The sequence below is a fragment of the Sparus aurata genome, chromosome 24, assembly GCF_900880675.1.
Source record: "Sparus aurata chromosome 24, fSpaAur1.1, whole genome shotgun sequence".
In the NCBI taxonomy this organism is placed as follows: Eukaryota; Metazoa; Chordata; class Actinopteri; order Spariformes; family Sparidae; genus Sparus; species Sparus aurata.
In genome coordinates, this window is record NC_044210.1 from 12,174,614 (window position 1) to 12,199,154 (window position 24,541).

The 24,541-nt window shown below is 43.3% G+C and overlaps 1 protein-coding gene across 4 annotated transcripts in view; it reads right to left on the reverse strand.

Annotated features, from left to right (window-relative positions):
• Positions 1 to 24,541, reverse strand: part of ncam2 (neural cell adhesion molecule 2) — a 381,752-nt gene that overhangs the window by 33,929 nt on the left and 323,282 nt on the right. For 2 of the 4 annotated variants that reach the window (XM_030409970.1, XM_030409973.1), the window contains 8 exons: positions 22,717 to 22,862; positions 13,590 to 13,740; positions 10,866 to 11,053; positions 9,812 to 9,908; positions 7,524 to 7,697; positions 3,223 to 3,342; positions 2,136 to 2,257; positions 1,252 to 1,272 (listed from right to left, as the gene is read on the reverse strand). In XM_030409970.1, the coding sequence (XP_030265830.1) occupies positions 1,252 to 1,272; positions 2,136 to 2,257; positions 3,223 to 3,342; positions 7,524 to 7,697; positions 9,812 to 9,908; positions 10,866 to 11,053; positions 13,590 to 13,740; positions 22,717 to 22,862 (1,019 nt within the window). The remainder of the gene's footprint in view (positions 1 to 1,251; positions 1,273 to 2,135; positions 2,258 to 3,222; positions 3,343 to 7,523; positions 7,698 to 9,811; positions 9,909 to 10,865; positions 11,054 to 13,589; positions 13,741 to 22,716; positions 22,863 to 24,541) is intronic. The other 2 variants (XM_030409972.1, XM_030409971.1) reach the window with 1 other exon arrangement.

Consider the following 24,541-nt stretch of genomic DNA (forward strand, 5'->3'; position numbering starts at 1 on the left):
GTTTGCAACATTATGTGACTGTGATTGGTCTGCAGGTTCGTCCTTTCTGCCGCTCCGTGATGAAGCGGTTGTACTTTCCCGGTGCCAGACAAGGCGCCGAGGTTACCGGGGTGTGAAGCGTCTGCCTGTTCCCCCAGCTTTGGCCTTCAAAAAGCCTCTCTGAGACTTCCTGACCCTCTTTATCCGCAGCGTGTTGTCATCTGCAGCGGCATTATTTTAAACCGCTGTCGCCTCCCTCAATGAGACACAGAAATGCCTGCTTGGACACATTAGCATTGGGGAGATAGGAGAATTGGACCAGCTCAAATCCACTTAGTCCTGTGGAGAGTTTTTGTACGAGCGCCATCTATTCTGCTTCCTGGCTTCATCTCCGTCTGTCGCTCGCCTTATCTTGCGAGTTTAAGCTGCCTTTTTGCTATGTTACAAACACACACACACAAAAATCAACTTCTTAAATGGATGAGCGAGTTCTGAAGGCCCGTGTGTGTGTGTGTTTGTGTGTGTGTGTACCGTCATTTAAAACATGAATCGTAAGCGACGCGAGGATAGAAAAATAGAGATTCTCAAGCAGAACATTATTCATTTTGGCACAAACGCACCCGCTCAACTCAATCGACAGGAACCTATTAAGCTAGTGAGTCACACACACTCCATTGGGAGGAAAAAATGTGTTGCTATTGTGTCAAACACAAAGGCGAAAATCAATGATTTCGAACTGTTTTGGTGTCTTTTATGAGACAAAATAACATACTTCAAAATTAAAGACAGCGTTTTATACAGCTGGCCCTCCTTTGTTTAATTAAGAAGTGGCAGCCTCGCTTTATTCAGTGCACGAGAACATTAAGCTCAATTGTACGTTCTGTCTGCAAATATGAACGTTATTATTTTCACGGTAGCCTTCAAAGTAATGAGTCACAGAGGGTTGTTTGTATGATGTGCTGTTATTACTATACAGGACTCACAATCATAGATATTGAACAGACATCATCACAACAATTATCAGAAAAATAAAGATGGATCCAGAAGTTTTGTGAATGGGATGTTACCGGAGGAAAACAGCTCGTGTCAATTTTGTGCAAATGTGTTAAATAACAGAACAGAGCATAAAGAAAACTGACTAACTTACCAAAACAACAGTTTTAAAGGGTTAACATGCAGAACATGTGACATGGTTCCTCAAGTTTTTTTGCCTGTTTGTTTTTGGAAATTCAGTTTTCGGAGTAAAAAAATGTATAAAGAGATTTTTCTTACTGAAATTCCCAGTTGCGCGTGCTGTGATTTAAATGACAAAGAAACATACATTTGCACGTTTATTCCTCCGAACAATCATTTACATAATTGGTCAGGAAAGTCAGGCAGAGCTCCGTTTTAATGAATTCAATCAGTCGGTATAATTTCGGTGTGAAGGGTTTAACTAATATCACTCCCTGCTGAAGAAACTTTAATCATTATTTTGCTTCTAATGGGTTTTTATTCAACATAATCCTGTTTTAGAGGATAATCCATGAAAACACCCAAACCCAGAATGTGTCAGTGCTTCTTTTCAGTACTTTCAGACTCTCCTACTCACTCAAGCCGAATGATTTTTGTCCTGAAGGTCATTGAAAAAAGTTGGACACACATGTATAGTTTCATCTTTAAAACAGGAAGAATGATGTCCTGACACAGCTGGGCACTGCAGTTTTTACCAAATGTGACTCAAACAAGGGGGAAGTGTAAATTTTGATGGGGACTATTTCAAGCTGCGGATTAATACACATTTCACGCTCTAGTAAGTATTTCAAAGTAAGTTAACTTGTGAGTTTGACCGGAATAAACAACAGCGGCCATGTGTGTTGGAATGGCGGAGCATGGACTGTGGCACAGATGGAAACGAGGAAGAGAGGCTAGCTGGTAACCAGGCTCGCTAACGTTACAGCTCAGCCAAGATGGACACTGTTCCTCAAGTTTCTCGTCCACGTCTGTGTGGTGATATGGTTGGTGGGTGGTAGGCACGTCATGATTTCTGGAGACATCTCTAGCTCCATTATATCCGAGAGAAGGCCGACAACTTCCACGACTGACATTTCCAAAACTTGGCTGCTCGCGCCACAGCAATCGAGTTAGATAACCAGCACGACAGGTAAAGTACTCACAGTCTTGTATTTGACTATGTACTCCACGATGGGCATCCCTCCATCGTCCTGCTTGACCAGCCCCAGCCTGTAGGCCTTGCCCATCGCTCTCTGCCCGTGGACCGCCGGCGGACTCGGCTCTCCTGCGAGACACGGGAGGGGAGAGGGCGTCAGCGAGGAAAACAATGTGTCTTTGTGTGTATTTTTTCTTTGGCTGCGAGAGGATGTGCGTATCTGTTTGTGTGTGTGTGTGTGTGTGTGTGTGTGTGTGAGTGTGTATTCCCAGGGAGGGGAGCAGGTGGCAATGTGAGATATGAGATAAGGATGCGGTACAAGGAGAGAGACGGTTTTAAGCTGAATTAAATTCATATTACAAGGCAACTCCCACTGCCTGGCTATAACTAATGTCGACTGGAGCTTCTTATTATTCACTGTATTTTGCTAATTGGCTCTTCTTTCCAACATTCCTTCTCAGTATCTGCGCTGCTGTATAATATTAACAGTGGCGATGCTTCTTTTCCACGCCCTTGCCTAGATTTACTGCAAATCCTGCTGTGCCAGATTGCCAGAATATATAAAATGCTTATCATAAAACCGCCTTGCAGTTTATAACTTTTAATGCAGCAGTTTTTACATCAAGACACAAATTTGACAGGATCTATTCCTGGCTCCAATAATCTGGATATCACTGAAATATGAGGAGGTTGTAACCGTTTTATACATAAGCACGCTGGAGTTGCTTTGGATGGGTTCTGCATTTCTATCACATCTTTATTTTATCATGTGAAATCAGGACACAAATAAATCGTCTGTTTTATCTGTGTTACACACTCTGGTACTCTCTGGGTTTTGCAATCGATCATGTCCTGCACATCAACATTTGTGAAATGCTGGGATGTGCCGATAATTAACAATCAACCCGAGCTAATTTACCATAAAACCAATCTAGCGATGAGTTAAAGTGATTATGACTGCATACATCTGTAATTGGCTGTTAGACTACATCTGAAGATCCCTGTTGGGGGCAGATCCTAACGAGCTGAGAGGCTCTTATTGTGAAGAATGTGTCGCGAAACGAGCCGTGTCCAGGTCACGCCGGGGGACTTACGGATGGGTAAAGTCTGGAAGGTCTCCGTGTGGCTGAACTCTCCCTGACCCTTTCCGTTGACGGCTGCCACTCGGACCTCGTACGTCGTGTTGGGCTCCAGTCCTGTCAGCACCACTGTGGCTGGAGGGAGGAAAAGGATTATAGCTTGTGTCACCAAGAAAATATAGGCGGCGGCCATGAATCGTGTGGAGATCAGGGGGCAGAGTATTAGCACAATGGGTTTTTCATGGTTTGGGGCCATAGTGGATTAGGGAAAGAACAAACAGGCCTTAAAGCATCAAGGTTAACAATGACTTTTACAATACTGAATGGAAAAATCACTCATGAATTCACAAAATCTGATTGCAATTGCTCATGGCATGGCACAGTCCCAACTCCATTATTAACCCGCTTCCAAGGACCGGCTGCATTATTCATCAGTAAGTCTTTCACATTTGAAGGTGTGTTTTCAAGACTGGTTTCCACTGGACACAATGTTCACGGTGAAATGCATTTACCTTTGTTGGCTTATCATTTTTGAATTTTTTCTGTTTGCCACACGATAACACCCTCAGAAGCAAAATCACAACTATAAATAAATGTTTTTTGTAGTTCGGTGTGGAAGAACTTTACTAGCTAACCTCTTCCAGCACCTTTCATGAACTGAGTCCAACTGTGAGCCGACCATACTGATTGCTTATATTGGTGTGAGTGGAACTAACTGCTCATGTCAAAAGGCAAAAGCTTTTTTTTATCTGTTTCAAATGACCACACTTAAAGGTTGGACGTAAGGCCTGCTGTTATAAAGAGGGGTGAAAAACAATAATCTGTTTGATGGGGATAAGATTGCACATTTTCAGACAGTTTCTTCGAAAAGTATTGCAATTTTATTGATCACGCAAAAAGTAACAGAAGTAATTGGACTTCGAGAACGGCTCCACCGATGGCTGGTTAAGTGGGTGGGCTCATCAAATTGGCAGTTGTCAGACATCGCACCCCCAATTCTGACTCGGGAAAAGTGTTGAGGGAGGCTGTTTTCAGATGCTGTTTGATCATCCAAAACACTAGAGTTGAAGCATTCTGACATTTCTTGAGATTTTTTAAGATAGTTGCTTGTTGAGTGTCATTCCCAGTTCGTCAAATAAGGGTTTGCGTTACCAGAACCCCCCCCTAAAATCACTTACTGCTTAACACACATTCTCAGGGTCATAATTTGAGTTGGGCATTAAAATTAATACAGATATACTAATATAATGTGAGTTACGGCTTTGATTCCATCATTATTTATGTGCTCATTTGTTGTAAGTATCTCAGTATAAAAGCTTTTGCTGTATAGAAAAGAGACCATTGCACAATTAACAACGTATTCAAAGACCAGGTGGTACTTTATTATAAAGAAGACTAGATGTAAATCCACAGTCTGAACAGTGTTATCTGTTGCACACACACTTTAAATGACATTGAAGAAAACAGGAAGTCTCATTATCAGAGCACATTACAGATCCCTTTTTAAATTCTACAGTCACAAGAGTCTATTTACATAACCTTCACTGTTCAGGAAAAAAGCAGCATTAGAGTCGGTGGTGTAATGAGCTCGAGTGAAACTTGTTTTTGTCAGTTTGCACAAATTAAATACTTGAATGGTAATAGGTGCTTTTGCAGTTCTTTAGTCCTGGAACTGAAAACAAATTTGGCAATTTGCAGCCGCGCTAGGTTACTTTCCAGGCTATAAGCAGACGTTTCAATTTGGGCAAAAGCATTCCAATGAAACGAGTCCAGGCATCTCATTATATTGAAGAGTTTAGTGTGTGAGGATCTTCAACTGAGGATATCTCAAGTGGCTTCTATGATAATATGATGCCACTTGCTGGTTTGTAATTAGTCCAGCTCCCAATTTTGATATTTTAGTCCTAATCTCAAATGAAGGGTCAAATTTCAGCTGCAGTCGAGTTCTATTCCGGATGTTTTCTCCTTTTTCCTTCATGCGTGTCCTTCATTCTTTTCCTCCACGCGTTCGTGTGCACTTTTTAAACTACCACAGTTTAGTATTCACCGCGCTGCATCTCCATATTGTAATTGACTCTGAAATGAGGGATATTAGCGATAAGCCCTTCAGGTTTGTCGGACCTGCTTATCAGCCCCGCCATTACTCCTCCAGCTTCTATTTTCCATCCATCCATCCTTCACCTGCTTTCCCACCAACAGGCTCAGAAATCAATTTGTAGTCACGGAAGCATAAGAAGAGGAGGAGCGTGTTCCTCCGGCTTCTGCGGGTTTCTGGCACTCTCCCCACGAGGTGTTTGAGGTTCGTCGTGACCCAAAAACATGTCAGGGCTGAGGCTTTGAAGAATCGCCCCAGAGATAATGTGATACGGTTCCTACTCATGTTTGATCGCTGTTGTTCAATTTGCGGTTGGGTTAGCAGACAGAAAATACTGGTAAAACGCCTGATAGGATGCTAGTGTTGTAGAAGTAGCAGCTGTGAGTTTTGTCCGTGTATACTTGGCATTGTAGTACTTTTTTATGCCAAATTCTGATCTCTGAGGGGTCGTTACCGTCAGCATTTACTACCTCCGCCAAGGAAGGCATGATTTCTCCTGTGTACGTTTGTTTGTTGATTGGTTGGTTTGTCTGGAGGATTACATAAAAACCCCTGAATGGATTTCCTTAAAACTTGGACTGAGGATAGAGAACAGACCCAATTGCGAATCTGGATAAAGGGACGTTTACAGGACTTTTTTCTTACTTTCTTTAACATTGCGAGATGGGATGTTTTTCTACATTTTCATTAATTCCTCCATGGATCTTGATGTCCAAAGGGGACTAGTGGGCCTTGCTACTCTCATTTATGTAAACTGAAAAAGAATCAAGAAAGACCACATGCATAATAATCAAGTTTCTCCAATCAAACAAAGGGACAGACTCAACTGAGTTTTATGATTCAGCGAAAGATCTAAACAGGAAGTTCGGAATCACCATTACAACAAGGTAGATGGCATCCACTTTACTCAAAAACCTGCTGGGAGGTGGTGTGGTAAAGCTGCTATTGTGTGTGTGTTTATGTTCAAGTGGAGCTGAGAAAATGTCTTTTATCAACCTCTGTTAGAGACCAGTGGATCGTAAAACTCCCAGAAGGTCTCAGACACGGCTCACGGCGGTTTCTGTTTGGCCGAACAAGAGATTTTGTTCCATGGGCTGGAAATGTGTAATTTATTTACGGTTCAGCTGCACTTATCACTGCTTTTAACCAACCCCTCTTATATACAATGTAGGAGACCTTACAGCTGTGTCCATAAAATGAGCTGAACATGTGAGCAGGTGAAAGCTTCTGTTATTGATCTGATGGATCGAGGAGATGAAAGTAGACGTGGGTTCAAGTGTGCTTTTAGCCGTCCTTCACAGTGAAAACACATAAAGGATACTTCTTTTAGGGGTGTACAGCATCAACATCAGGGTTCTCCCCAGAAATTTGTAGCATAGTAGTAGTAGTGGTGCACCCGGGGGGGGGGGGAATGGAGTCCGGAGGGGGAAGCTCTAGCATATTGACTGTTTTAAGAACCAATGGAGGCCATTTCTTGCATCTTCAGCCTTCAGTCTTCTCTAAATATACCACTTACAGAGAAATCTTATTCATCAAAGACAATGTCCAACACCAAGTTCTTCTTATGATAGAGTAGAATGTTTCTTTATTGTACAATACATAGTAATCTACACTCTACACTACATTACAATCTACACTCTATGTATTGTGCTGTTTGCAATCTAAATAAAGTCAAAGCACTCTACATTTCAATCTGCATTCTACACTACATTACCATCTACACTGTGTCACTACAATCTGAAGTCTTAACTATAATATATAGTCTAAATTATACAGTCTACATCATCATACATGGTTGTCATGGTTTGTGTTGTCTCGATGTAAACAGGAAGTGTGAAAATTCCCCGCGAAAATATCCCTTTAAACGTTTGCGTGCGGTCGGAATTCCACCAATAAAAGTGCTTGATTTTACTGCGTCAGCGTATATCCGACCAATGAGAGGCAGGTCTCGCGGTAGAACATCGCGAGATGAGGCCACTACGCGAGACTTCATGGAGAACAATGGGAAAGTGACACGCGGGCCTGCAAACCGACGAATTTGTATAGATTTGAGCAAAATCATCGGGGAAAACAGGAAATAAACACCCTTAATTTGAAAATGAATATAGTGGTGCTGAGCTAGCAGTATAGCGGCGCAGCACCGTTATTCCACAGTCTGGGGAGAACCCTGAAGATTTATAAACTCTTTTAAGATTATCAAATGAATGTAAACGCAACTCACTCTGGACACTGTGTGACTTGACGTCCCGCCAGTCCTGTGAGCCGACCTCCTTGTACTGGACCAGGTAGTAGCTGATGGGCACCCCGCCGTGCGAGTCGGGCTTCATGAAGGTGACGGTCGCCAGGCGCTGGGAAACGGCTGAGAGACGCACAGAGTACGGATTCGACGGTACATCTGAGAGGACAGAAACAATGACGTGGGTCAAACGCAAACAGCATTTCAATTACAATAAAGACAGACCCCAAAAAGTCAGGATGCGTCAGCTGACGATGGTTTCAAGTTACTTTGACTGTTTAATTAACAGATTTCTTTGTTAATTTCTCATATATCTATATATATATATCTATATATATATATATATATATATATATTTTTTGTATTTGCAGTTTTTTTGTATCACTGAACTACCAAAAAAAGGGGAAAGAATATGTAAATACCAGAAAGATTTTGGGGCTCGACTGAAATATGAATTCACCGAAAACAAGCAAACAAACATCAGCTCATATTATCCATGAAGAATCTCCGTAATTAAAACTGGATTCACAGTTTTACATGCCAAAAGCTCCGCCAAGCACATTCTCACTCCATTTGTTTGGAAATAAACATCATATTTCATCAGAGGTGCGTGTGAAGTGTCCAACTGCAACCCAAATTTCATATTACAATGCACACATATGCTTGTGCACACACATTTAGAGCCCTTTATCTGCGCCCAGACAGCTTAATCTATTGAGTTCAGCCGCATCACTGTTGATTCAAAACCCCTTTTGTTTCACTTTCGGGGCTGATTGTAGAGGAAAATACGATGGATGAGATCGTGTCTCATTAATTACTCTGTTCTCTTTCTTATCATGCAACAACAACTAGTCAGTATTCTCGTATTAACGACGGGTCAAATGACAAACGTGTGTTGTGAAGCGTTCTGTGTCGTCTGAAGTGTTGATCCCACTGTGGATCAACACCTGCTCTATGGGGAATTTCTCTTTCTTTGAGCTCTACGGCCACAAATCAACTGTTTCTGACCAACTTTTTAATCAATTAACCTCTATACAACAGTTGGTTGGTATCGCTGTTGATTTAAAACCCCTTTTGTTTGACTTTCTTGGCTGATTGTGCGAAAATAACGGGATAAACGAGATTGTGTGACAGTCTCATTAATTACTCTGTTCCTTCTATTATCATGGAACAACCACTTAACTTGACTGTAGTTTCACCCAAAACCTTGGAAGCCACTGAATACATCAAATAGATCTACACATGAGATATGCTGCATCATTAACACTAGTTTAATAGTTAACAACTTTGAGAGTAAAAACCTTTTAAACCACAAGCACGTGTTGACATTCGCCTCAAAAAAAAAAAAAAAAATCATAACGCAATTAAACTTCACGTGATGTTACTCTTAAAGCTGGAGGCAGGCACCGACTCACCTATTACATCACTGTCATTCTCGTAATATAACTTAAAATAGACATTATTGCTCAAATAACTGAAAGCCTTGAAAGCAATTTAACATCTTTTGCTTCATTTTGAGGGACGGCGGCGCATCACTCAGCCGCATCTTTCATTCGTCCTTGGAGTTGTTTTAGTCGCAAACCAGCAAATTTGCCCTTTTTCTTCCGGCGCGTCTCTCACTTTAAAAGCATACTCATGTATTTACTTGTGGCCCTGTTAAAATAAAACAACACCAGCGTTTTTTTGTTTTTTTTTTGGTTTACTCAAGGTTTGTTTGAGGACAGCGAGTTCCTGCAGCTTCCACTGGAGATCGTCTCTCTTCTGACTCCATTACTGGCTCAAACTTTTTACATTTACATGAGTGTGTGGGTGTCAGTGTGCATTTTGTGTATTAGTGTCAAAACAACTTCCAAAACACATTGTTTTCCTGCAAGACTACGTATTAGGTCAGCTTTTTGCTCACTACTTTTCTCCTTAGCCAGAGCAATTCAATCTGCACTAAAGATAATTGGACTGCACTATTGTGTATTAGCCTGCGCTACCGTAAATTAGGGGGTACTTCAGTAAATAGCGAGGGGTATGGTAAATCAGCCGGCACTATTTGAGATTAGGCTAGGCTGAATAGGGGTTGGGAGTTGTAGTGGAATTTATCTTCCTGAGAATTGCAAATAAGGCTATTACCATTAGTCGAGAGGTAGATGGTTACAAAGCAGTTGAACAGTTCGGGTTAGTGTGAGCGCGGTGATTCAAAAGCTGACTCCACACATTCAGGACCTGAAATGAAAATGCCAATCTCGTTAGCTCGGGCCAAACAATGGCGGATGCACACTCACCTGCCTGGGCCAGGATGAACTCCTGGTACCGAACTCCGATGTTGTTCCTGGCTGTGCAGTTGTAGCGGCCAAAGTCCCTGTCGGACATCGGAGTCACCTAGGAACAGAGACAGCAGTCGGCTTTGAACAACTGAAATATAAGAAGTATCTATTTCTCACAAAAAACCCCCACTGATGAGAATGTCCAAGTAATTTCTGCTTCCAGGGAGGTGAAAGGAGACACTTTGTGATGTTCAAAGGCCTTAAAAGCCTTTTAAAGCAGCACTGATCATGGGTCATGAGAACCAACCAGCTCTACAGAGAAATTTCTTTGAGCTCTTTGACTTTTCCGGGCACAAATTAACTGTTTCTCATCGACTTCTTTCCAAAATACCTCCCATGAACCCACCGTACGCTAGCTCATCTGCTCTTACAGCCGACAGACAGAGTGAGCGACTAGCTGGTGAACGACGTGGAGCATTTAACAGCTAAAAAGCCAGATACTTCCCTCAACTGGAGGCCAGTGGTTGGAGAGTGAAAAAGGGAGATTACAGGTGCATTATGTAGTTTTTTCCAGCGCTAATGGTGGCGGCTCATGCTACCAAACAGGCCTTGCAAAGAAAAATGCTTGAAGAAAAGAAAGAGACAAAGAGAACTGCCTCGGAAAAGAAAGAAAGGAGTCGTGCAACTGTGGTGATAAAGAGAGGAGGGAGAGGACTGCAGACTGCAAAACAGACGAGGGTTACAGCAGTTTTAATGGTGCTCCACGGTCCAAAAGCCAAGGGGGGGTGGGGGGAGTAATTTGGGTCAACTAACTCATATATCATTGTGATTAGAGCTAAAAGTTAGAGTTACTTTGATACTTCCAGTTTGATTAATGTGCCCTTTTTGGGGCTGGTTGATTACATCAGAAAAATGTGAAAAATGTCCCAATACAGGTTAGACCAAGAGCCCAAATTAGTTCCATTACTTATTTGGTCCAAAGACCAATACAAGCCGCACAGATATTACATCTCAGCACTGGGTCTGTAATTGCTTGTGAAACTGACCACAGACAGACAGATTCTGGACTCACCTCCAGCACGGACTTGCCCTCCACGCTGTGCACCCGCGTGTTGGCCGTTCCCTCCGCGGAGATGGTGAAGCGCTCTCGCCTCCACAACATGGTGGCGGGCGGGTTGGACATCACGTCGCAGCTTATGTTCACCGGGTTCCCCTCCCACGAGTAGAAGATGGTGTGGTTGGTGAGGAACTTCGGTATATCTGCGCGAAAACATAGAGATATTATCTCTCACGTTCATTCACGAGCTAAATGTTTTGCTTAACGGGGATTTTAATTGCGAGAGGTGTAACCGCTGGTGTGTTTGGAATTTGTGGCCGCCAATTATACACTCAACTTGAAAAAGGTGAAGCTGAGCTGGATGATCAAAGACTCAAAAATGACTCGCCGAGGCTTAACCCACAAATTCTTTAAAGGGAGAAGAGAAAGCCTTTCATTAACACTTCCCAAACTCTCCCTGCGATGTTAAAAAGAAACTTTAACCTAATTGCAGCCACCTCACGCTTGGAGCGGGGGGGATCTCCATTACGATCATCTCCCCACGAATAAAAATAAAGGATGTAAACAGAAGCTCATTTGCCCCGGCAAATAGGAAGGGCAGTAATGGACGAGCGCAGCGGTGAGCTGTCGTGAGGGTTTCTTTTGGCCCAGTCAGCCCAGCTCAGTCGGAGAGGCATTATGGTTGTTTTATGCCCGCTTGCAGGATTCCATTAAAGAGATTGATGCCTGGCTCTCTGTCACAGCCGAGGACGCGTTATCCCCCCGCAGCCTGCAGTGACTTAGTAAATGAGTTCATTAGTTCGGTGGCAACGGCTGGCTCAGCCCCGCCACAGTCAGACTCCCAGCCTGTGTCTCTCTGCAGAGTGGGAGTCGAGTCGGAGCGCGAGATGTCAGCTGTGGCTCGGGCAAAACAAGTTTACAGTATGACGACAGCGGCTTTGCTTCATGCGCGGAGAGTGAGCGCATGCGTGTGAGATTTTGTGTTTTCTTTTTTCTTGCCATCAAACTTTCTTTCCCCTCCGAAGTGTCAACTTTGTCAGGAAGTATGCAAAGCAGATTTTGAAGTGGGGAATCCATGAACCCAGAAGTCACCTCCGCCAGAAGAGGAGAAAATTGGCTTGCACATGACAACAGAGGTACAGTGTTCATTTCTTCCCCCCTACTGTCTCTCTGGATATATTTGTTTTCGTGCCCTTTCTCTTCGCTGCTCCTTTGAGCTTCAAGGTGGAAACGCTGCCACCAAAAAAGAAGAAAAAAAAAAAAAAAAAGCACTTCCCATTGGTTTCGTTCAGGCAACAGAGCTCATAATGAAGCCAATCATTCCGAGGCCAAAACGGAGATCTTTGCTTCAGAGCTCATTAGGCAGGGGATAGCCCGCCCCAAATAACCCCAAACAACCAGCGCTGAGGAATGGGTTGGCTTGAAAGGAAGTAGGGGATCTGTCAGCGCGGGGGGAAAACGAAGGCGATGCATGGTATCATCTCACTAATTAACCCTTGTGAAGACTGTGTGTGGGGTTGTGGATACAGCGGCTTTGAGGGGGTGAGTGGTTTATTATAATACAACTATAATGATCTTCAGTAAGAAAAACAGCCCAAGCGTGAAAAAAATAATTATTAGAAATAAGCATGGTTGCACTTTTGAACTCGGAACAAGACCGCGGGGGGTTCGCGTGTCGATGCGAGGTTGCTGATTCGATGGCTTCACTTTCACATCATGGATCTGAGGCGACACATAAAGATGCAGAGGGTGGAGGCGTGGGGTTGTATCAGGTGAGCAGGAGCTCCATAGGTTACATACTTATTCATTTTGCCCACAGACATTGTTACACAACTCGGTGCTTGAATATTTACTCCCAAAAAAGAAGTCATGTTGAATAATTGTACTATTTTCCCAAGTTTACGGACACACTTGTCAGCAGCAATGGACGTGTATATGTTTATATGTTGTGACTTATTACCTGAGAACACTTGTTGTAGTTTGAAAAAGTCAAAATTATGAGGTTAATTCAATCTTTTAAAACATTTTTTTTTTGCCCTTGTAACACATATTTCGGAATCACGTTTTTATCACATAATTACGACTTTAATTTCACAGTTTCAGCTTCTTCTTCTCATAATTTTGACATTTTTTTATCTCATAATTGAGGCTTTTAATCTCATTATTATTACTTTTGTGTGATTATGACTTTTAATGTCATAATTATGTTTTATCACATAATTAGGACTTATCTCACGGTTTCAACCTTTTATCTGGTAATTATGACTCACCACGGGGATATTATTTTTCAAGTTCAGTTTTCATCATTTCTTTGGAAACAGGCTTCTGTAGAACGTGTTGGCGCGGCTACAATGTGAGGTCTCTCTTTTCTCACGGGAAGTGCACCTGTTGTGCCATCATTTATTTATTTATCTCCGCTAATCAAAGATCAGCCCCCAGTAAACTCATGCTAAAGTATCAATAATGTAAAGTAAAGTTGTGTTAAATACAACCAAACTACTTCTAAAAGAAAGAAATTATTCTAACATTGCTCCACAGTGTTCTGTTCAGTGTAGTTCAGATCAGGAAAGCTGGGGTGAGAATGTTAATACAAGTCTACAGTGCAGTCACACAGGTGTTTTCACTTAATTTACCCGATTAGCCCTCCGCTCAGGACAGTGCATGCAGTCTAATTAGCGGGAAATAACTGGAAACAGCTGTGTGAATGTGCAGAACGGATCAGATAATAAACACACTCACACTCAATGTCCAGGAACATGCTCTTCTGATGGCCTCCGATCCTGCTGAGCGCTTCGCAGTCGAATCGACCCAGGTCGGTGAGCTTGACGCCGCTGATCGTCAGCACTGACTTCCCGTGGCGACCCCGGACTTCGAAGCGCCCGTCCTGACTCTGAAGAGACAGAAATAGCCACATACGACTTGTTGTTAGCCATGGCAACAAGTTTTACGGCTATGCCACACAAAAAGAAGCACCGCAGCCTGAAAAGATGCTCCTCTGTAAAGGTTGCAAGCCAGAGAGGGTCAGAAAATCTCACTGCGATGTTAATTTGTATGGAGCCTTCGGCGACGTTTACATGCCTATAATTTTCACACAGTTATTGCCCTTAATGAGTGGTTTGGTGTGTGAATGTCTGATCAAAAATAACCATAAACACATCATTTCAGAGCAGCTAACGAGACAGCTAACTTGGAAGCACGGGATTGATTATAGCTCTTGTGTATGACACGTCTTGCAATTTACTTTTGATACTATAATTAAAGAAAAGAAAGAACAACAGCCATAATTTGTCAATGTATAAAGCTTGGAGGGAAAGAAAATGCATGCCAAGGAATCCAAAAGGCGAAGGACAGTCATGTCGCAAAGTGCTTGACAGAAAGTTCCTCGTCCAACTTTTGTACTTGCGACTCAGTGAAGGCCCCTTGATCCATTGTGACCTCCCTCGCAGCCAAGCGTCACTTGTCACACAGAGCCAGGGTTGACGCAATAAACTGTCGATTTATTACAAGGTCATTACATCTGTATGAAGACAGATGGTATCAATTCGAAGCAACGGGTCAATTACAGCAGACGAGGCTATCATTCCCGTAATCGACGTTCACTCGTAATGAGAAATAACAGCCTAGGAGCATCCTTGTTGCAGACACGATGCGGCTGCAGTCCCAAGAGCATTACCGAACAGATAACCTTTGTCATCCCAAAGAAACTACTTTCCTGAAGCCCAGGATGCATGTGAGGGCTGAAATGACATACAATCAGCAATGCAGGGCTGAATAAATCAAAATATTGTTGTTAAGGTTCGTGTAAATGATGAGGACCCAAATGCAGACATAGCGAGGCAGGCGGGTTTAAGACAAAAAAAAAAAAAAAAGCGAGTTTTAATGATGAGCCGATGTCCAAAGTCCAAAATGTAAACAACAGAAGGCAGGGAAAGAAAAGTCCATGGACAAAACTAGAGAGAAATACAAAACTGAAGACAAACCAGAAGCCACAAACACCCGCTTATATACACAGGAACGATTAACTAATGAGCCACGGGTGTACACAGAGAAAGTGAGAGAACAAAACAAAGACAGGAACTGAAAAGTAAAACATGACGAACAAGAATATAATTTACAAAATTAGACAAAAACTACAAAAAAACAAAAACCCAAAGTCGGACAGTTATTTCCATAAGGACTGTTAACGCACATATAAAGTGACATTAAGTCGACATCATATTTGCAAAACAAATATACATGCCCACACAAACTCTAAGGGTAAAGGCTTCCAATTCCAGTTTATACCCCTACCCCCAGCTTTCCAGTCCCCCCTTGCCCCCCAGAACAGAGTTTCAAGGGGTACTAGTTGAAATACCCGCCTATGAAATGAGAGAACCCATAAAAATGCAAGGGCTGGGGCTAGCTAATTAGCATGCTTACTTCAGAGGATACCTCTGCAACCAATAGACGTAATAATGTCAAAACTGTTGTGCCTTCCCATTCTGCTAATAATTGCAGTTCATTCTTGAAAGTTTTCTACTCAAATTTATACATACTGCACCTTTAAAGACACTCGTATGTCAAAAGGGTTAGGGTTATGTGGCATGCTAGCTACAGGGCACCAGGATGGGACTATTTGGCACATGCACCCAAAAAAAAGTGCAACTGAACAATGCTTTCAAATTCCTCTACAGGAAAAAACAACAGCCTCCAAGCTAGCAACCTACATGTTGTCAATGGCAAACTGACCGACCCATAATCTGCTCGCTAACGGGACAAACCTAAACAAGCTTGCAGCTGTTACATTTTCTGTTAGCCACTTTTTGTCCATGTCCATCTGGAAGTTATGGCTTAGATTTCCTGCGGCGTCTTCCTGTGCAGAAAGCATTTACAGTCTGGAGTGAATACGAACCGGGCAGCAGATACTTTGGGAGACATAAACTAAAACACTATCTGTCCGAAGACAAGGCTTCACAGCACTGGAGGACCCAATTGATAGTCAAGTGTCTTTGGGAATTACAGCACCGAATCACAAATCACTCAATGCTGCAAAAACACACAAACAAGACGCTGATTACAGCCACAAAAACCTCTCAAAGAATTGTGGGATATTCCCTCCCTCAACAGGCTTACTGGGAGCCTCATTTGACTCTCAGCCTCAGCATTTTTTTTTTTTGTTTTTTTTGGTTTGTTTTGTTTTAGTTCTAATTCCTTTATTAGGAACAAACCCTCAACACTAAATTGAGTGCAAGCCTCTATTAACTCTTGTAGCCTTGAGCTAAATAACTTCTGGTTTTACTCTAGAAAACTGTTTATCCTAATTGACTTAATAGAGCAATTAGAAGGCAACAATCTGGGAAGAGCAAGTTTGTCAATCAGATGGATGTTTTTAGTTGTCAGGGAATCGTGATCAATTGTAACTATATCGTTTTTCTAGCCACAAAGCCTTTGTGCAGTCTGTGTGTGTGTGTGTGTGTGTGTGTGTGTGTGTCCACTCCTCTGATAATTTAATTGAAAACATGTCGATGTCAGCAGTCTCCTCACAATCAGACCTCGGCTTCCCCACAGTGTCTCAGATTACACAAGCAGCCCCTTTTCATCGCTACCTGGCGGAGTCATGAGATGCTGCAACTATAGTTGATAGCCATGTCTTTTGGCTCACAAAGGCTTGGAGAGTGCAGAATAGATTGCCAACATAATGTATGCCATGTGCTGTTTGATGGGTACTTGTATTGAAAATACCCTCTGGCACTGTCAGACTCTATGAATATTAAGAAGAACTCAAGTACAACTGTGCTTCCCGTTCATGGCAGGGTCAAATCAGCTTCTTTGTTGCACATTTATTTGAACAACGAAGCAAATAAAACTTTCTTTAAACTTTTCAAGCCTCACATTTATCATCAGATTGGAAAATTCATCAATTGGAAAAGCCATCGTCTTGTTATCGGAAGGTCGCTGGTTCGATTCCCCTGGTCTGCAGAAGTGTCCTTGAGCAAGATACTGAACCCCAAACTGCTCCTGATGTGCTGGTCGGCACCTTTCATGGCAGCCGCCGCCATCAGTGCATGAATGTGTGTATGAATTACTGTAAGTCATTTTGGACAAGAGCGTAAATGTACTGCTGTAAATAAAAATGTTTATTCATGTTTTTCTTTTTTTGGGGGGGACGTTTGTGGGTATGCTGTCTTTGGGTGTTGAATTAGGGGTTAGCGGAAAATGCCGCCTAAAATTGACAGCCAATGGCAGGCTTGTACCAGCAGTGCAAGTCTGATGTCACATAAAAGTTACCATAATTACCAGATTCTGACTAGTAAATACCAAATGCATCAGCAGCGTAATTCATTTATGACTGACACCAAGAGAATGAGATTGCTAACAGTCTTATTACTGTACACTAACTATGTTTCTGGGGCTTGATCAGGTTTGTACATTTAGCTAACAGCCTACGATTAGGGTTACTCGCCATTTTTAACATGTAGGTTGCTAGCTTGGAGGATGTCCTATTGTTCGGGCTAGCATCTGCTAAATATTTGGGGGGGCTAACATCCTCTTTGCTTAGCACAAAGCCTGGAAACAAACAAAAACAAAATGCCTCCAACAGCACCTCACACACATGCCGATTACTTCGTTATATCTTGTTTATTTATTTATACTTGTTGTCGCCCAGAGGTTGCCACGCAACCAGCGGAGACTGGAGGAAGTCACTGGCAGGTAATTGCCTGGCACATAATCCCTCATTGAACTGCAACTTCTTGTTGCTCCTTTTTAGTTTGTGTTGGTATGATGATTTCTTCTTAGACGTGTGAATCTTTCCCCTCACTGCCATCGATTGCCTGCATTAACTATAAAGTTACATTACATGTATAGCAACAAACTCTGGAAATAAAAATAGATGTAAAGTAGTTACTGTTCTGCTTTTTGACCTCCAGCGTGTTGTCTCTGCACTGATGAGCTCTTGCATTTGTGTTGTGTGTGTGTCTGTATTCCCCTCTACTTATGCACATTTGCATATTTATAAGTAAGTCTGTGATATAGGTCTGTGGATGTGCTCATTCCGCACACCTCCTCTAAAGATTTCCCCAGTAAATCAATGCACATCCAGCCCCTTCTAATGCCCTCCTGTCACCCCCCTGCCTCTGCTAATACTCATTATGTGTCTAAGCCTCATAAGCCTCGGCCGTGAGGCCGCCTCTCTTCTGAATCACACTCTCTTTATGTTGTCACTCGCACACTGCTTCAGCATTATCCTGTTTAGAAATGCTTATCTGTGCTCTTATCGTTGCCATACTATTAACCAATGAGGTGAAGCGGCTTTTAGAGGCTCGGTTCTGGTCTCTTTGTGCTGCCACTGCACACTTTGCTTGTTTGCCTCGCCAGCTGAGGTCAATGGGATTGGGAGAGTGTGCGTTGAATAGGAATGCTGAGGATGAGGGAGGAGTGAGAGAGGAAATCTTCCAGGAGGGAGCTTCTGAGTCAGGAAATTACTCGCTATCCCCCTCCCACCGCCTCCATCACCACCGCTGCCCTCCCCCCCGCCAACTGACAGGGTCTGTCTAGAGACGAACTCAGCCCCTAAAGCGCAGCCTGTTTGATATGCAGCTCAGTCGAACGACAAGGCGAGCGGCCAGACGTGAACACAACAGCGAGACGCACGCGCACGCACGCCTGCATAGTCCCTGCGACCGCACTCACACATACTGTAAACACGTGAGCAACACGACAGCACGAAGATAAAAGGCAAAGAAATGTGCAAGTAGAGGGAACTGCCAGAAGATGAAAGCAGAAGCAGGTGAAAAGGAGGGCAGGAATATGTGAAATCCCGTCCCCATCAGATCCATAAGACCCTCAGAAAACGTGCGTTTACAGTGAGCATGTGAATCTCCGACGCAGCCTCGCAAATAGGATTATGGAGACTGTTCCTGTGTTACCTCAGTCCAATTGCCGGAGAACTCACATATTAAAAATGTCAGCTGTAAATGTCAGCGAGCCTGGAAACACACTCGTCTCACTCGGGCTTACTCCAACAGTTTGGTGCGGGGACCGAACACGGGCTGTTCATATTTTGCGACACGATAATGATTATTGCATCCTCAACAAAATGACATTTAACAATGGCTTCAGGTTCGAAAAAACGAAGGCCAACAGAGGACAATACTATCATCTGGTTTCAAGAACTTTGCATTATAGTACGCTTCTTTTGTGATGAGATGTTGACCGGAAAACAGAACAATAAGGTCACAATGTGGGAGTTTCAAGGTTTAAAGCGACAACTCAGACAGAGGCATTACAGAGCTGCAGCTCTGAGCAGTGTGAGAAGCATGTAAACCTGAAAATGCGTATCATAAGTCTCCTTCAAAGATGGAGTCTGTTGCATCTCGTCAATCTAGCAGTACAGTCTTTCGGTGTTGGCAGCTCTTCAGCTCTGGGTGTTCTGTGTGAATGGACCGGGGCCTACGGAGCGGCAGTACAATACCAGAGCACTGAAACAATACCCCGACTCAAATCACAGCTCCGCTCATTATTAAATTCGGGGGAACTGCATCCCATTATGGTCTCTTACCGAGGGTCAAGGTGCCAGTTGACGAAGAATGAGAAAAATGGGAGCAACATTATGCAGTGAGTAAAAAACTGAGCCCTTTGAAGCTTCTCAACCACCGAGCAGTGTGTGTGTGTGCGTGGACTGGATATGCAGATTGGAGAGCAAATTGAGAGAGGAACATCCCGCCTTAAACCTAAATGACTGCGGCCATCCATCACGCCGCGCGCAGCACAGGCCCGTGTTTGTCTTTGCGTATGTTTAGGTGTGTTGGTTTGCACCACGCATTTCCATAATTGCATTTGCGGCGGGAAGAGGAGCACTTACTCTCATTTTCGGCTGTGATTTATCAACCCGAGCGATTCGAGCCAATGCACACATTCATTTATCTCGCCGGTGACCTTTTTTCCCCAGCAAAAGAAGGGCTGCCATCTTTGTTTTTCTTTTTTTCCGTCTGTGAGAGCTCCAAGCCTCTCGCCGGGGAAGCTGTGACGGAAAAGCGTGCACGATTTTGACACTGATGGCGGCTCTTTCAGGAATAATTACTTTTCCAAGAAAAAAGCCGCCGCACCTCATTCGATTCCTGATTGGTGAGGCCGTTCTCACGGAAGCGAGTGATGAATGCCGAGAGGGAAAACACAACGTATCTTTTCAGTTCCTTAAAAGTTGGATTACATAAAATGTCAGTGTCGTCGAAGGAGAGGAGTGCAGACTGAAAGTATTAACGTTTGCAAGGGAAAACTTCAAGGTTCTTGCGGCTTCTTTGTGCTGAGAGCTAATCAAAATAAATGCGCGCCGCTGATTTCCCTTGAGATAATAATCTCAGCAAAGTCGAGAGATTTAAACATTCCCTGCATAAAAAGAAAAAAAAAAACATGCACCAAGGTGAGTGAGCATATTTTGTTCGAGGGCAGCTTTGATTTTGTAAGAGTCTTTTAGGCTTCATACGTCAGTTATACAAAAAAAGAAAAGCCACGTAAGTGTCTGCTCTCTGTATACAACACGAGGCTCTGCACTCAGAGAGGAAGATCAATAATGAACTCTTGAAATGTAAACGTAATCAGCATCCACCTTTAGACGGGCCTCGAGCCGCGCTGTTGGCAATAAACGACTCTAATTGCAGCATTTCATGTATGGCAGATGGGAACGATGATGTCCGCTTTTATTCTTACGAGGACATATACGAGTTATCACCTGCTAATGTCGCCTATTTCTTTTAGTGCTCATCCAGACCGAGTAAAATTTTCTCCACATAAATAAAAACAGTGACGAGTTTAATGGTCACATCAGCAAAACATCCCGCGTGTGCTCTTGTTTGGACATGAGATCAGTTTAAGCTTCATCTGCTGTGAGATGATTTTGTGGTCTTCTTTGAGTTCAGCTAATTCAAGGACACCTTTGTTTTATTAAAACCTTTCAAAAAATCCTCATTAGTGAAACTCAACAAAAGCCGGTCGGAAAACAGGTTTTCATTTCAAAGTCATTTCAAAGTGACATTTGGGCAAATTCAAGGTTTTCACTAGAGAGTCGTGTTCAGAGACAAGTTTAAAACTTTGCAAACGCAGACTGCTGCTATCCACCGACTATAATCTCATCTAACAGCTTCAAATAGAGGAAACACAATATGACAGGACTTAACAGCGAGTTCTGCAGAATGACATCATAAGCTTTGTTTAAATCGGGAAGATTTAGATACCAGCCGAATCAGCTCTGGTGGCAGCAACCACTCATTGTCTGAAAGTGCCTTAAATACCATGACTTCATCTGATTCAGGGGTTCCTAATCACTGGGCTGTGGACTGGTATTGGGTCTTGGGTCGTCGCTACAAGGCTGCAAGACAACCCCTCCGTCTGAAATGCTCTGTTTTAGCTCCTGTCTCTTTAAAGCCCCTCCTCCTGAGTGCCAAGTCTGCTGTGATTGTTCAGCTCACACATGCTTGAGCCAGCACCCCTAACAACAACAGAGCAGCTGTGCTAAATCAGTTATTATGTGCAAATTTAGCCATTAGGCACAAATGATGCAAATGTGTGGCATGATGATGTAGTGTGATGTCACAAAGTCACAGAATTAAAGGCGGGGCTACTGACAAAACACTTCAGGAGCAGTGTTTCTATGCTAGAAAGGGTTGGTCGATCATTTTCAATTTACTAGCGAGTAACAGAAAAAAATGAACAAAGTAAACTTTTTTACTGGGGCCGCTGAGGCCGACAAACAGCGAACGTAATGGAAACACTGTCACTGTTTCACAAAGGGGAAAAGACACACAGGCAGGTAGATAACAACAAAAAGTGAACTCAACTAAAGAAAGTTGTAAATCCAAATCCAAAACAGAAACAACAAAAGGCAGAAAACAAACCTCAAGAACTTCAAGAACAAAAGCAAAACAAAGTACAAACCAAAAGCAAAGTAGAAACCAGAAATAACCAAAGGAACAAGGAATGAAAAAGCAGGACAGACGACACGGAGACACACGAACACAAGGGCAAACAGCAAAGACGAACTGACTGGGAAGACAAGGACCTAAATACACAAGAGGTGATTATCTGATAGATCACAGGTGAGACGCAAAGAGGGCAGGAAACAAGACAAAGACAGGAAGTAGAAAGAGAGACTTGACACATGAGGATATCACTTCTCGATAACAAAACCACAACTTAAACCATGACGGACGCTCGAAAGAGAAAAACTAAATTCAACCGCAAACACAACAACAGCTAATAAAATTCCGTTTCATCGCTATACTGAAAGAGCTAAAGGCTCAAAACCCCTTGTGTGCAGTGTAGCTAGCTAACAAGGCTATGAAGCCTCCGGCACATGGAGACTAGACACTCTGCTCTTGAGGACAAGCCAGTGGAATATTTTGAGAGAAGATCTGAACAAGGCTGTCAAAGATGAGCGCTAAAGTCCGCAACTTTAGTCAACGATGCTGCATTGATGGCCTCGTATATTGTAGCGAAAATCGTATAGCCATCGGGAAGCAATGGATACACAACCAAGACAAGGGGACAAACAATGGAGGGCTAAGAAGTTATTTCCATTCCATCCGTCTGCATTAAAGTTAGAGGGGAACACCCAGGACTTGCTACGATGCCAATGCCGACCAGCAAATCAAAGCTCGGCAACACACCAGATGTTAGAAACACGCAGAGTTAAATATGATCTCAAGCAAAATCAGTTAATTTCCTTCCTTTCATCCGCTTTACATCCGCCCAATGTTGTATATACTCAAACTTACAGTACAGCCTGAGACAGTGCTGTACGATGATGGACACACACACACACACACACACACACACACACACATACACATGCACATACAAAGAGCCAGATGGACTTTTTGGCAGATTCTACCTTGTCTCCGTCCACGAAGGTCCGGCCGTCGCTGGCTCTCCTCCAGGAAATGTCGGGCAGAGGCTCGCCGTCAGCCACACAGGAGATCATGGCGGCACTGCCCTCTACGGCTGTCACGTTTTTCAGCTGGGTGATGTGGGGCTGGACTGGAGGCCACAGAGGACGGGGGAGGGAGGAGGAAGAGGGGAAGAAAAATTAGATACGTGAGCAAAGAAAGAACAGGTTGAGAGGTGGGGGAGATAGGTGTGAGGGAGCAGGGAGGGCGGAGCGGGAGAGAAACTGTCAAAAAAGCATACTCATGGGAGGTGAAATGAAGGCTATATCACAGGGTTTAAATACAGAGCGGATGCATGACTGCTACTGAGTCCAGGCCAAGATCATTCATACACTGCGGTTGTACTCTACAGTTTTGGCAGAGCAGGAAAGAAGCCCTCTGGCCTATTTCGTGCAGATTCTTTTGGCCTAGATGATGACAACACGAAATCTGACTTTGCAAAAGTTTAAAAGCACAAAATGTATCAGAACTCTCCTCACTTTTATGTTTCAAATAAATATGGATTTTTGGTCTGGGAGGATGCCTCTCCGGTGCCGTCTGAGCGGGCACCACAGCGGGTGCTGCTCGCTCGGCGCCTCCTGCTGATAAGATACTAAGCATGCCCTGAAAACACCAAGCATGTCAAGGGCACAGAGCATGTCACATGAATCATGGATCACTTCTCTTCGCCCCCAACACACTCACACAGGCTGCACTTAAGTCCCTAACAGGGTGCCTGCTAAGTAGCCCGGTATCAAATCCGAAAGGAAAAACGAATAGTGACTACTGTACTGAAGGCTTTTAACGCTGCCCGGGGGGATCTGGAGAGTGTTTGGCAATTTTCACATGGCTTCACCCTCAGGGTGGAGGATCCAGCTCTGGGGATTTTGGGAGCCTGTAGAAACATGGAGTCACACGGATATACAAACAGGCGCACACATGCAGGATTCCTCCGTGTACTCAGGTTTCCTCCATCATCAAAACATGCACATTAGGTTAATTCCCCTGTCAGTTCCCTTGACCGAGGCACTGACTCAGATCCTGAGCTTGTCCTCGGGTGCTGTAGCTGCCCACTGCTCCCTTAGGACGGGTCAAATGCAGAGTACTAGCTTCATAGTGTTGTACATTATAGGATATGTGACATTAATACAGATTCTGCAAGGATCTGTAGAGGTTGAATCAATGTTTTAAGGATAGAGCCTTAACTTCTACTTATACCTCTAATTTTGAAGGACGGTTATTGTATCAGAGTAATTGATAACTGCCGTTCTTTGCTAGTTATCCTTGGCTGTAGCTTTTGGCCGTTAGCTAATTAGAAAATGTCTCAGTTAAACGTGGCCAGTGGCTCAAGAGTTTGACCCTTGGGCGACGGTTCAGCTCAACTGGATCTGGCAGCCTGATCGAACTGGGACTGAACACAGGCTCCAAGACTGTGAGAGATCAGTCTGACGACAGAGGATAAAGTACAGAGGCGATTTACAGCAGTGCTTACCAAACCTATGATGTTTAATTTCATGATAATTTTGAGGGTTTATTTATATATATCTGCCAGCTGAAACTAAGGGGAGTATCCTCTCGTTGGTACAAAGTGGTATTCTGAATCCGGACGGGCCGGTGAAGCTGGTTAGCATGCTAACTTCAATAAACATCTTTGCACCACAGTGCAATGAATGTTTTAAACTACAATTCTAGCCATATCTAATCTATATCAAATAACTCCTTTGCAACTGCTAGTGCAGACAGTGTTTCAGTGACATTTGTGCATTCTGAGATCAGCAAGTCACTTGGTTA